The sequence below is a fragment of the Dermacentor albipictus genome, chromosome 1, assembly GCF_038994185.2.
Source record: "Dermacentor albipictus isolate Rhodes 1998 colony chromosome 1, USDA_Dalb.pri_finalv2, whole genome shotgun sequence".
Classification (NCBI taxonomy): domain Eukaryota; kingdom Metazoa; phylum Arthropoda; class Arachnida; order Ixodida; family Ixodidae; genus Dermacentor; species Dermacentor albipictus.
Window position 1 is genome coordinate 151216571 of NC_091821.1, and position 13997 is coordinate 151230567.

The 13997-nt window shown below is 46.9% G+C and overlaps 2 protein-coding genes across 2 annotated transcripts in view; one reads left to right on the forward strand and one right to left on the reverse strand.

The window, feature by feature from the left end:
• LOC135902989 (neural cell adhesion molecule 2-like) overlaps nucleotides 1-11868 on the reverse strand; it is a 422685-nt gene extending 410817 nt beyond the window's left edge. Inside the window, exon 1 of the mRNA XM_065433320.2 lies at nucleotides 11609-11868. Coding sequence (XP_065289392.1) covers nucleotides 11609-11723 — 115 coding nt within the window. The 5' untranslated portion in view covers nucleotides 11724-11868. The remainder of the gene's footprint in view (nucleotides 1-11608) is intronic.
• LOC135902990 (uncharacterized) overlaps nucleotides 1-13997 on the forward strand; it is a 448955-nt gene that overhangs the window by 40296 nt on the left and 394662 nt on the right. The window contains exon 3 of the transcript XR_011509073.1: nucleotides 1981-2080. The gene's annotated coding sequence lies outside the window, so the exon portion shown is untranslated. The remainder of the gene's footprint in view (nucleotides 1-1980; nucleotides 2081-13997) is intronic.

The following is a 13997-nucleotide window of genomic DNA, read 5'->3' on the forward strand; positions in this document are numbered from 1 at the left end:
CCAAGGTCATTATCAGGAGCATATCTACGATAAGTCGTGATTACACAAGGGAATTCGACAGCTATACTTGTAAGAGGTCTAACTAGATGTCTGATGGTGATAAGAAACTGTGACTGCCACGCTGCAACGGACAGAGATTAAACACTTCCAACATTTGATAATCCCACGATTTCAGGCCGTAAGGCACACCTGTCGTTGGGCGCGGCTGATTATAATACTTAATCCGTACCTCCCTCTCACCTGTAGATCAAATGTAACAAGCTGATTGTGGTTTAGAATACGGATATAGTGGCCCCCCAAAAAACTGGGCATGATTCACGTTGCGCAAGCTGACAGTTTGTTTGGGCGGGAACTGCCCAGCGCCAGGTGTTATCCGCAACGGGAGCGCGTATGGCGAATCCCGCGCGTCGTCCGCTACAGGGCGTCCCGAGAAGGCACAAATGACAACCTTTGTTGTGCAAGCAGGGATATGCGCACTAACGAAAAGTATTATGTGGTCACCCTACTAAGAAAGAAATTTTAGCTGCAGCTGCAGTTTTAATGGACTGTCCAGCGAGCAGCCAAAAGTGCCAGTGCCCGCTTTCTAAAGTGGGGAGATCACATAATTTGCTCCCTCCCCACTTTTGACAGGGTGGGGCAAGCGCCCACCTTGAGCCCCCCCCGGTAGATACGCCTGTCTCAAAGTATGTTCTAGGAACCGGCGATCATGATAAACGTAATATCCTCTTTCCTAATTGGGATGAATATCACTTTCGAGCTGCTCAGCGCAAGTCTTTCACCTTTAATAACGTCTTAACAAATTTAAACTGACGCATCAGTGCGACATTTGTTTCTTGGAAACCGAAGCTACCAACATCGTATCATTAGTTGATTACTTGCGCATCTCCTACCCAAAGAGTGATGGTGTTCAGAAACTGGCGCAACAAATTAACTCTAGAGAGTGGGCTCGAAAAGCGCAATGTAAGAAATTATCTTTATTAGCACGTTGCATCCGGACAGGCGGAAAATGGAAGGTCAGAGCGCATCCACTGCAAAAAAAAAAATGGCATGCTTTCAGGAATGCCGATTAGGCACCATTGTTGTTGGATGTGTTACGATCGCCTGAACATGACATGGCGCCAGTATTGCGCCAGCGATCCGGATCAAACATGCAATATGGCAGCTGCCAGATCGGCGTTGTTGCTTCTTCAATTTATGGTTTGTAAATGTGGTTTGTAAATAATTTTATTGTAGCATGCTCGGCATTCAAGAGTGCCGTATTATATAATGTGTCCACAAAGTCATGGTACACTCTTGACCGGTCACAGGAAATCAACGAAACAAGATAGAAGTGTCAAATCTTCACCAAATGAAAGAAAAACTCAGTTTCACAGTTTCATACCTGTTCAGTGCAGTTCTATGTGGCCTCTGCATATTTCTTGTCCTACACACAGCTAAACGATATTCAAGTTCTTCCTACACCCAGTCAAGGACGTCTGATGAAACAGAGGGAATAACATCTGTGATTCTCTGTTTTAAATGATTAAATGGTGGCGTTTCGTTGTACATGCGATGATATTAACGTTACACTTTGGTCACGGATTCGAATTCAGGACGCCACAGAACACACTGAACTTTCCTCTGTACTGTCCAAATCTCGACTGGCGTGGGCGTGGGCTGATCCGCTGCTGCGCAGTTCATGGTGCTGCGTCATCGCGTGTGTGCGCACACCCTTGCACATCATACTACGGAAACTTGGAGAGTTTTCCTTTCATTTGGTGAACGTGTCACATTTCTGTGTTGTTTTGTTGCTTACCTGTGACCGGTCAAAAGTGCATCATGACTTTACAGACACACTGTAGTAATGGCACACCACATGAACGAGTGAATACACATTTGTCGGAAACTTTCTTTAGGTATGCGTCAGCTTTGCTCGTGCCCATCACCGCTTTGCCTGTGTGCTGTATCTTTATTTTCGTGGTACTGCTTGTGAAACCACAGGAGGAGTACAGAAAGCACCGCCACGCAACCCGAACTGAAGGAGAGGAAAACATGCTCCAAGCTTTTCTGTTTGCTACCTGCGACAAACCACGAAAGAAAAGTAAGAGAAGTAAGCAGATACCGCCTTCTTTGGTCCGCGAAGATAAGCTATCGATGTTTAGTCGGTTAAAATGAAGCATGATGAGAATTAAGCTGCATTGCCATAATGTCGTGCATTGAAGTAGTCGGAGCAACAGGGTAAGGGGACCATGCTGAAGCTTTTCGTGTGGCGGCAGCGTACGTGATTATTACCGGTCTCCTCTACCTGTGCCCTTCAACCAGTTATAGAATGTGGAAGTTAAAAAAAGTTTCTTTGGTCAGGTTGACTCGCTTTGCGGAGTTAAATCACGTTGAGTTCAAGTTAAGGTCTCCCATTAGGTAATCGTATTTCTTCCACCTTCTTAATCCTGAAGCTGTAAGAGTGATGGTATATATATTACCAGGTCGGCGATAGCTGATCTAAAAATTTTCGTGATGTACCCGTGGCGTCATCTCTGCCACAATACCTGCCCGTAAGTTATGAACACATTGTCATACCGTCGAATTTATTGTACTTGATGCATGCGCTCTAGTTATTCTTGAGTTTGTCCCACTGAAAGATAATGTCCTAAAAATTGCGCCACCAGACCATATTTTTCCTCTCTTGCATTATTACAGGGAAGCAAAGACAAAGTACTTACGCAAGACCTGAACATAAATAGTTATCTTATGGCTCCGCGAAGGGGTGCCGAGCATGAGGCAATCCTACCTCGCACCTCCACCAGTGTCGCAGCCTAGTAGGAGACGGGAAGGCCGGCGTAGAGGACGTATGAAGAGGACATATGACGTAGAGCAGTCAACGCGACGCTGTTGTCGTCTCTCGGCGAGCCGTGTTATACGCAAATGTAACACGCTTCCGCCGCGAAGCTGTTCCCTCGTACCTGTAATCTGCGACAACTTGAACACCGGGACTGGCGTCGCTGAACACATCGACGCACTAGTACTGAGTCAAGGGGTTTCCATCGCCAGGGCCGTAATTAACCTACACGACGGACATGCTGAACTCCTGCTGACGAATTTCACCAGGGAACGTCGGCACATTGTTAAAGGCACGGCTGTTGCTTACTTCGACGAATTTACTTCAATACAGGACTGCCTCTCAGTGGAGCACGCGACGTCCACCGTGGTTATGCCTGCCCCTGTAGTTGACATCAGTCCCACCTTATCGCCCGTGGAACGCAACAGCCTTCTTGAGCTCATCGATGGGTTTAAGGGCTGCTTCTCATCCACGTCACGAGTTAGCCAGACGCCACTCACTAAGCACCGTATTGTCACCGAAGCCGACGCCAGACCAATTCGGCAGAATCCTTATCGTGTAACACCTAAAGAGCGCGAGGCAATACAAACACAAGTGAAGACCATGCTTGAGGACGGAGTTATTCGGCCCTCTAAGAGTCCTTGGGCATCGCCTGTCGTTTTGGTGAAAAAGAAGGACGGCAGCCTGCGCTTCTGCGTCGACTATCGAAAACTCAACCAGATAGACGTCAAGAAAGACGTCTATCCGCTACCGCGTATCGACGATTCACTGGACAGGCTACGAAAGGCACATTACTTTTCGTCGATGGACTTGAAAAGCGGCTACTGGCAAATAAAAGTTGATGAGAGAGACCGGGAGAAGACCGCTTTTGTGACGCCCGACGGACTTTATGAATTTCTGGTGCTCCCCTTCGGTTTGTGTTCTGCGCCGGCAGCGTTTCAACGACTAATGGACTCAGGCCTCAAATGGCAAACCTGTCTGGTGTACCTCGACGACGTGATTGTTTTGTCCGTCACGTTCGAGGAACACTTACAGAGACTAAAGACGGTCTTTGAAGCAATACGCTCAGCTGGCCTAACTTTGAAACCTGAAAAGTGCCATTTTCGTTTTGAAGAACTTCAATTTCTCGGTCACGTTGTTAGTCGTGAAGGTGTCCGACCTCACCCTGATAAAATCTCTGCCGTCGCTAATTTCCCAACGCCATCAGATAAAAAGGCAGTGCGACGTTTTCTGCGCCTTTGCGCCTACTACCGACGGTTTATCGCTGAATTTTCGCGTATCGCATGGCCATTGACACATCTTATCAGAGAAGATGTCCCCTTTGTGTGGGGTGAATACCAGTAACGGGCTTTTGCTGACCTACGGCAACGGCTGCAGACACCTCCCGTACTCGCACACTTTGATGAAGACGCCCCTGCGATTCTTCATACCGACGCTAGTAATGTCGGCCTTGGCGCAGTGCTTGTACAGCGGCAGGACGGCGCCGAAAGAGTGATTGCTTACGCCAGCAGGACGCTATCAAGGACGGAGGCTAACTACTCTACTACAGAAAAAGAATGTCTCGCACTGGTGTGGGCCGTCCTGAAATTTCGGCCATATTTGTATGGCCGGAGTTTCACCATTGTCAGTGATCGTCATGCACTTTGCTGGCAGACTAGTTTAAAAGATCCAGCTGGTCGGCTTGCGCGCTGGAGCCTTCGGCTGCAAGAGTTCGACTTCACTGTTGTATACAAATCGGGAAAACGACACGCCGACGCCGACTGCCTTTCTCGGTCTCCTGTTGAGACTGCCGTGCACGATGATGATAACGCGGCTTTTCTAGGCGTGCTAGATACTGTGGCTGTTTCACGCCAGCAACGTGAGGACGCAGAACTTGTTCCTATTTTCGATTACTTAGAGGAAAGAACAAGCAGCGTGCCGAGGTTATTCGCCAGAATGTTGCCTTCATTCTGCTTACGCCACGACGTTCTCTATAAAAAGAACTTTTCACCTAGTGGCAGCAGCTACCTACTCGTCATTCCCGCATCTCTTCGCGACGAAGCCCTACATGCCTGTCGCAACGAGCCGACCACTGGTCCCTTAGGCTACACTCGGACATTGGCAAGAATTAGGCTAAAGTACTATTGGCCGAGACTTGCGTCGATCGTGAAACGTCACACACATACATGCCTGGATTGCCAGCGTCGCAAAGCCCTACCCGGCAAGCCAGCTGGACTGCTGCATCTTGTTCAGATACCGCAAGCGCCATTCGAACAATTGGCATGGACCTTTTAGGTCCGTTTCCACTGTCTACTGCCGGAAATAGATGGATAATCGTCGTCACGGATTATCTTACTCCATACGCCGAAACAGGTGCTGTCCAACGTGGAACAGCAGCCGAAGCAGCGCGATTTTTCGTCGAAGCCGTCGTCCTAAGGCATGGCGCTCCCGCAGTGGTAATAACAGACAGAGGATCTGCGTTCACGGCTGCACTTCTGGATACCGTGTTGCGACTAAGTGGTGCCACTCACCGAAAGACCACGGCTTATCATCCCCAAACCAATGGGCTGACAGAACGTATGAATAAGACTTTGGCAGACATGATGAGTATGTACATCGACGTCGACCACAAGAACTGGGACGAAATTTTACCATATGTTACATTTGCGTATAGCACGGCTCGCCGAGAGACGAAAACGACGTCGCGTTGACTGCTCTGATAAAGTGCTTTCATACGTCCTCTACGCCGGCTTTCCCGTCTCCTACTAGGCTGCGACAATATGCTTAACCCGTTAACACAAATATTGAAATGCAAATCATACAAACAAAAAAATCTGGAAGGTGGTTCAACCTCTAGTTGAAGTCGATGAAAGGTAGTGTCATCCTTGCTTTGTTGGGGGTGTTAATGGGCTCCATGAACCGTATACTTTATGGTCAGAGCCGCACTGGCGCGTCAGCGTTTAATCGACGTCAAGATTGAATCGCCTTCCAACTTTTTTGAGTATATGCGTGGCCGACGTTTGGCAGCCTGTGCACTTTTTACAGCGAAGCTGTCTGTGGCTACCCTCCGGAAAAATCGTAGCGACGAACGGAACATATCTTGCGGCAAAGCCAACTTTCTCGCGAAGGCTCTCTAGCTCTAAATCTAATGTAGGTATCTTGGAAAAAAATTATACTCAAATTGGCCGCTAAGAGGACACTATCATTACGCTGAGTTTCATTTACTTGTCATAATTAGTTCACAGTGCAGCTGTAAACAGTACAGAATTCTCGTCTCCTGTTAATACATGGCCATCCACGGAGAAAGTATGGTTACAGAAAACAGCTGTAACTCTTGTTTTATCGAAACTATCTCGGAAAAACATATATTTTAATTAGCCGCTAAAGAGGCTCTAACATTAGACCGAGTTTTATCTACTCTTCTCAATTACGTAGTTCACAGTGAAGTTGTAAATATTGTGGAATTCCAGTCTGCCGTCAATGCGTGGGCTTCTATAGGAGGAAAACGGGCAGTGCCATGTTTGTCTGCTAGAATAAAACTGTAGTCCTTCCAAGTTTCATTCAGCTAATTAACTAGAAAGCATGCTCAATCTCAAATTACAAACAAACGTGTTTTGTTTCGTGCACTCCTTTGGATTGCGCCCCATTCAACGGATGTCGACGCTCGCATCGAGGCTTGGTTTAACGGTCACCTGCGTACAAACGGCGCTCTGTCACAGCTGCGTCGACAACACCTGCATCTTTGGAGCGGTGACGTAAAATGCCTTCGGCGGTAGCTCTGTGCATTTATGACGTAGTGCGTGACGTAGTGGACGCCTCATGTTTCATTGTATTTCGCATGAGTGACATACACATAATTATATGTATAGTCGCATACCAACGAAACTATATACCAACCTAATTTATACCACCACAGCAGCTTCACAGGTTAACCACCTTCACACAGTGTATTGGCTCCTCAGTTTTTTTCTCCCGCTCGTCAACATCCGCTTCGTTGAGTAATTTCTTAGGTCGCGACATGACAATGCGAAGGATAGCGCGAATTAGCGCTCCTCCACGTGCTACAGCCGGAGCCACTGCGCATGCGCTATATCGCGTCACGCCTCGTGTGAAGGGAGTAGGAAGGGCATCGGACTTAAGGTTGCAAAACCTTCGGGATCGGTCCACGAAACAGGCTAGGGTTTTAAACAGACATACCCTATACAAAAAAGTGACGGTAATTCGCCAAGGAAGCTGTTGTCTTCCAAATTAATGCAAAAAAAGAATGCGCAGATCCTCCGCACTCTGGGGAATCGATGTTATCCGAAGCACTTTGCGACTAAATGGTTATCCAGCATCGTTGGGGGTTCTTCGTAGAGATGAAATGACGGGTTTGGTGCAAAGCGAGCAGTCGGGTTTGACGCGAGCCTGTGTGTGACGACAGAAGCAAGACGGCGATAATATTGTGATGGCGATGGCGTTACGACAGTTTTCCTTTTCCTTTTTCTTTCGTTTTTACATCAGGAAGAAACGTTACAACTTGTTCTGTTACGACCTGGACCGATCCCAAAGGCAGTACCGTCCAACACAGCGCATCAAAGCGTTTGCTGGCACTATGCAAGAGCGGGAGAAACTGGCAAGCTCTCGCTTGTGACACAAGGGAAGGAGAGCGCTAAGTCTGTGGCCGAATGGAAACTGGCGCGCTCACACGCGCTCTAGCTCAATGCTGTGTTACGCGACGCTCACGCCAGTCATGTAAAAGAGCTAGCTGGCATTGGCACGGGAGACACCCTAATGTGGTCGTAGCCCGACGTTTAGAGCATCGGGCGGCTTGTGCTCCGCGTCAGAGGTTCAATACAACCGTCGGGCACTCAAGTTTTCACTTTATCAAACAAGGCGAGAGGGGAACCTACCTACCTACCGCTAAGTGCCTCGAAGAAGCCAGGTAGTGGTTAACATTAAAAGTCAACATAGATGCATTGCTTCGCTCATCTATCCTGTGTGCTTAGGTAGTCATATTCGGGGGCAGGATTCTGGCAGCTCCCGGTGGATCGGCGTTTCTTTCGATTTTTCGTGCTCTACTTAAGCTAGCCAGACAAATCAAACAAAGATGCAATCACATGCTGGTTCATCTGCCCGTCAAATAACTGAGTAAAAAGAATATGGTCCATGTGATCAGTATTACACGTTTCTACATGCGAGGTGGGACTTACCCAAAAGTAGGCCATCCAACTATTATTTGTCTCAAGCTCCGGACGATCCCGAGCAACAGAGCCAGTTTATCTAACGGACTACCTGCATTCACAGCCCGGCTTCAGACAGAGAGCATTGCACAGCTTTTACTGTATAACCTACTTGATATACTGTGCGAGGCGCTGGTATTCGTAGATACAATAGAAGCAATCGCGCGAAAGAAACGAGGACATGGAGACACACTAAATGTGCAGCACATGCGTTCTTGAAGCGTTTGTCTTCAGCTCCTCGTCTTTTTAGCGCCATTGCGTCTATTATAGCCCTGTACCAACTAGCGCAAGCCGCAGTACGATTGCTAATTGTACTTCGCATAATACTGTGCTAGTTTTCAATGTCACTGCTTCGCATTTAGGGCAAAACTGCAGATTTTTCCGAACGCATTGTGAGATACGTGTAGCCGCAAATGGAGTGGCTGCGTGCGTATCTTTGCAAGTTTGTATAACTGAAATATTTTTTTTTGTTTTGTTCCTTTTTAAAAGTGTATGAGTAGAAAATGCTTTTTCTCCAAAACTAAGGACCGCCTTATTCATATTATCTCAATTATTACATAACTTTCAGGTGTGCTTTTGGAGTGAATCTCATATGCTATAGTGCCATGCCATTACTTAGTGCCCTATAATTACATGAACTTATGTTTACCTGATTCCTCAGTTAGTTCTGGGAGACCTCAAATGTTTACTGACACAAAGAAACAAAAAAAAGGCTGTTCAAATGTTTGCTCCAATGAGGCTGGCACACTTTGCAGAACTTGATTGTTAGTTTTCCCGTGCACCAGCTGAACTGCGCTACGCTCACACGACGTGAGAGCCGCTAAGCAGGTTAGCTAGTGCGCGCAAAAGCTGCAATTTAGCCACTATGGTACCGGTAACATTAAATGGTAACACTCTGCTGAAGCGGTCTGCTAAAAAGCCACAGGTAGCCTAAACATGTTATGCGGTTTTCATCCTTTATGATGACTTGGGACGTCAAAATTGAAGTCACTTAGCCGAGCCGAACACGCGTCTCGCCTTCCGTGAAGGAGGTCGTGAGGCCACGGGTCTTTCGTTAATAAAGGTGCATGCAGAAAAACCAGAAACCATAAAAAGTATCCTTTAATAAACTTATTTGTCGTCGAGCAGTCGCTTCCTAAAAGTAACCCAAAAGAAAGAAAAACTTGTTTCGTGAGATTGTTAATCCCGCGCTTGAGTATCCACTTAAGCCATCGTTACTATTAGCAGATGTTCAGCAGGCCAAAACTTAAGCAAATAGAAAGTATGGTTGACGATCTTACATTGAATGACACGAAGCAGCTTCCTGTGACGTCACAGAAAGTGACAGTGTCTGTACGACGCTAGTTCAACGTATCAAAATAAACAAAAAAGCAGTCGAAAACAAGCAACTGCACACGAAAACAAACAAACGCTCATTTAACATGTCTATGCCGTTTTTCTGAAGATATAATGAAGTTCGAAACCTATAAACATCATTTGAAATTGACATGCCATATCGATGTCACCGTATTCGCTGTTGGTGCTCCGAAATGAAGAGAAAATGAAACCTTGATTTTCTCAGCTTATGGTCAACATCGTAGTACAAAATGCGCTAATAAGGTTCCGAATGAATATTCTGCCAGACTTTACTGACTACATCTTTCTCTTTGACGATACTAGAAAGCTGACTTCACAAGACTGTGTAGATCAAGTCGTGCTGCTCCTGCTCCCGAAATCAAATAATCTTCGCTGTCCTCACCGATGGACAGTATGTGCTCTTTCTCAAAGCGCCACAGCAGCGGTTCTCTGTTGGCCTGCTTAACCTTCTCCCTTCATGTGTCCGCCCATTGCGCGGCCAAATGCATATAGGTATGGTCTGCTGATCTTTTATTAGCCTGACCATAATACCCGTCTCTGTGCAGAGGTTTCGCTCCATAGCACAGCGCTTTCTTGCTGAAGGCTGCGTGGCCCAGCCCTTGACTACAGGCTACAATACAAGTACCTGATCCCGTTCCTGAAAGTGGGAACAGCCTGTCAAGCACGTTCCGGCTTGAGCGCTGGCAATCGTCCCACTACTTGTGCTCATTGATGCGGACAGTTGCCAGATGCGCCGGCCAGTTCTGATGAGCCCGTGCTGTAGCGCAGGGCAAACCGCCCTGATAATCAAAACGAGATCTAGCTACGGGGGCACTGTATCACCGTGCCTGCAGGTCTTCACCGCAGGACTTAGCCTTCTGCCAGCCTCTTTCTCCGAATCACGGAAAGAGGCTGAGGCTCCGTATGTCAGTTTTCTGTTTGTGCTAGAGTTGCACTTGGCTTAGTCACTGCCTGCCATTTATTAACCCATTGAGCGTGGCTGTCTCATGCACAGTAAACCGTCCGATGCACAAATTTGGTAACTCGACCTTCCGTTTAACACGACGGGGTTCAATATTGAAACTGAGCATAACCAACAATGTTGTATTGGTACAGAGGTTGTGGGTTATGCTTAGCTACCTAAAGTGAACTACGTGTATTTCTCACCTACACATAAACACGAAATATACGCCTTGTATAAAGACCTCAGATATTGATCTACAGTGCTTAAAAAATGTTAACAAAATATTCAGGTTCATAGTATCATAATAAACATATCTTACACCATGCACATGACGTAAACTAACATTACAGTTTATTGTCTGCTTCTCTACATTTCACTTTTCTTTCTCTTTTCCATCTACTTGGCATAACGAGACATTTAGAAAAATAAAAATAAAACATTTATTAATGTATTCGACGATGCATTCCGTGTATTTACGTAAAAAACCGAGTTCCTGCCCACCTGAAGTTTTTGTTTATTAATTTTTTCCTCGCCTTTTGTATTTCCACAAAAGATATTGGGTTTCTCAAAGGGTCAAACCTTACTTCGCATCTCATGAAGGCTAAGTAGATGAAGCCTTTGTGGGGCTTTGTTTTTTCAAGTAAAGCCAAGCATTAAGTCGGGCAATTGTTAGACTAAGCGTGCACTCTGAACCTGCTGAACTTATTGACAATCACAGATTTAGAATAGTTCCCGCACGCCGGCCTCGAATTTAATTCTTGCATGTGCAGGCAACATCATCGGCCTTCATGCGGCTGCGAACTTCCACTCTTTCAATCTTCCTTGTTGTTCCCTTCTCGCGCATAAGTTTTCTTTCCCTTCTTTGATTTAGCACAGCAGCTTTCGTCGCTGAAATGCGTGCTCTTCCTTGCTGCTTCCTCAAAACACGCTTAGAAGACACTCTGGACAGAGTAGTGAAAAGGAAGCAGCGAAGATGGGTTCATCGTTTCGTCCCTGAAAGAAAGGAGGAGTTAGACGCGACGCGCCCGCATGCACGTCAAGCGCGAAGGCGGCAAACAGTAAACGCGAAAGGTAAGCGAGCGCGCTGCTCCTCCGTGTTTACAGGTTTCCCGCCTTCGGCGAAAACAGCGATAAAGTGCAGCGTCAGCTACAAAATAGAGCACATGGGCAGTAGTGTGGCCCACGTGACCTGTCGTGCTTACATAAACAACGCGGGGCACGAAGCGAAAATAAGACGTTAACTTGCATCGCGCGAAAGTGTACAGCCGCGTGAAGAGTCCTGCGGACACCGACCTTTGCGCGGTGTCTCGAGCGGCTGCAGGCCCACCAGTGGCGATACTCCGAGAGTGAGCAGCGTCAGCGTGCAGTGGAGCAGGCGACCGATACGAATCCAACAGGTCGGGCACATAATGACGCCAAGTCACCGTTGGGACACGCGGCTGCCGCGCGCGCGCACACACACGACCGGCGACGAACAGACGGAGCCGGCCCGCAAAGACAGAAGTAGGGGGGCCTGCCGCCGTGCAGAAGAAAGGCCCCCGCCGCCACGTGGGATCGATGACACGGCGGTCGTAGCGCGCGGCGAGCTCTGCTGATCGGGGCTCGAACGCCGGGCATGCGATCCGCGGGTTCGCGCCCTGGCGTCGGCAGCGCCATGCCCTCGTGCTGCCATCTCTCGGTGCACTCGTGAAGCAGGTGAGATATAGGCGTCGTTCGTTTCTGCCGGTGGCCGTCCGTTCCAGAGCGTCCCACCAGCGGAAAGACGGTTTGATTTCGATCGAATTCATCTCGACCAGGAAGAGGCAGGGGATTTTATATCGTTCAGGTTCAGAAGTTTGGGCTCGACATTCCTGCCACTCGTGCGACAAGTATAGCGCGTGGTATATCCCCTTTGGAGAAGTCATCAGGTGACTGCAGCTAGCCCTGTACTTCTTGAACGAACCTACTAAAAAAGGCTGAAGCGGGGCATGAAGCACAAAGAAAAAAAAAACAGGAAAGGTAGAAAAAAGTACTTCCTGGATCCAGTTCAAGTAAACGTCCATGATGTAATCATCCGGTGGCACAGGAATGTTTCTTCGACCCGGTTTGCAAACCAGAATGGACCGGTTCAGACTGCCCCGAACCAGTTTGAACCGTTATAATTTTCGCTCCGAAGCTGAACTTCAACCGAATGAAAAGCGTGAACCCGAACCGAGCCTGAAAATATTGCGGCTCGACAAATTGGGCATCATTTGTGTCGCATTTCATGTTTGCATCTGTATGGTCCCACGATTCCGTTTCCAAATATTCCTCATGTGCAAACATAACTTGCAAGCTTTTACCAGGCTATCTGGAGAGAAACGATTTTTCTGTCCAGCGTGAGCTGACATCATTTGCAAGACCAAATGGACTTCACCTTTTACACCATCTGATGCCGGGCTTGATAAGAAAAATTTTTTTCTGCATGAACCCATTCGACCATCAACGTCCTACAGATGTCCAGCAGAGATCTGAAACGCGACATTCGAGCGTCCCTAGTACATATCTAAGTAGCCTGTGGATCATTCTTGGATGTCCATAGGATCGTCCCATACACGCGAATTGGCGTTCATAGAAACATCCCACGAACGTCATAATGGTATATTCGGGCGTCCAAGAGACATTGAAATATTTATTATTTTTATTGCATAATCCTGAGTACGTCCTAGGAACATTCTTTTCAGGATGCAGAAGTCTTCTGAGACCTTCGGTGTTACCAGTCATACAAAGTACGTTTGGGGGACATTTGGTTGTCGATTTAGGATATTCCCAGGGTATCATTGTTGATTCTAAATTACCATAACTTGGACGTTCCTCAGCATGTGCCTTAGCAGTGCAGCAAGCCTGCTGCATTTTACATACCATTAACGAAGTAAGCTTGGCCTGGTTTTGAGTTGGCTTGAGGGGCAATGATGAAAAAGAACTCCATGGCTCTTGAAGATCCATCCCAGTGGTCCAATAAGGCGACCAAACATTTTTGTCATGCAAAAGCTGAAGTACCAGAAGACAGGCCAGGAATACAGCCCACCGCATCTCAAAGCATATTAGAGGAAGGCTGCACTGCAGCTAAGCATTGAGCACACACTCGCTGCTACGCTAAGCTAATACATTATGTACAACTTGATAAAAATGCCTTAATTCAAAACTTATAGAAATGCAAGCTATACTTTTTTGTGCTAACAGGAACGAAGCTGCAGAACTCAGTTCTGCAGGCTGCTGAATCATTTGACAATCTCGATAAAAATACAGCATTTATTTTAATGAAACAGTTGCAGGAAGATCACAAGTTCAACTCTCAAATGCACTCAGCAGTTTTTAGTAAAGCCCATCAATGCAAACAAATAAAACTCAATAATTTCATAATACAAGCTCAGCCATTAGGAGTTACTTATGGCACACCATGGTTATTAAAAGTGCACATGAATTACACTGTTTACAAATGCTTTTTGGGTAGCAAGAAAATTTAAGAATCCCCAGTGGGGGCACTACGGAAGTTATTACGAGGCTTGCTGTGGGCTCACTTCCGAGGTCGCAGGCACACCAAACACGAGTTATGCTAAAGATGTCATAACTACATTAGGCATTAACGAAATTACTTGAGACTAGTTCAGAGGTCATATATATAGACACAAACAGCTGCTGTATGATCATCCATTTATAGAGC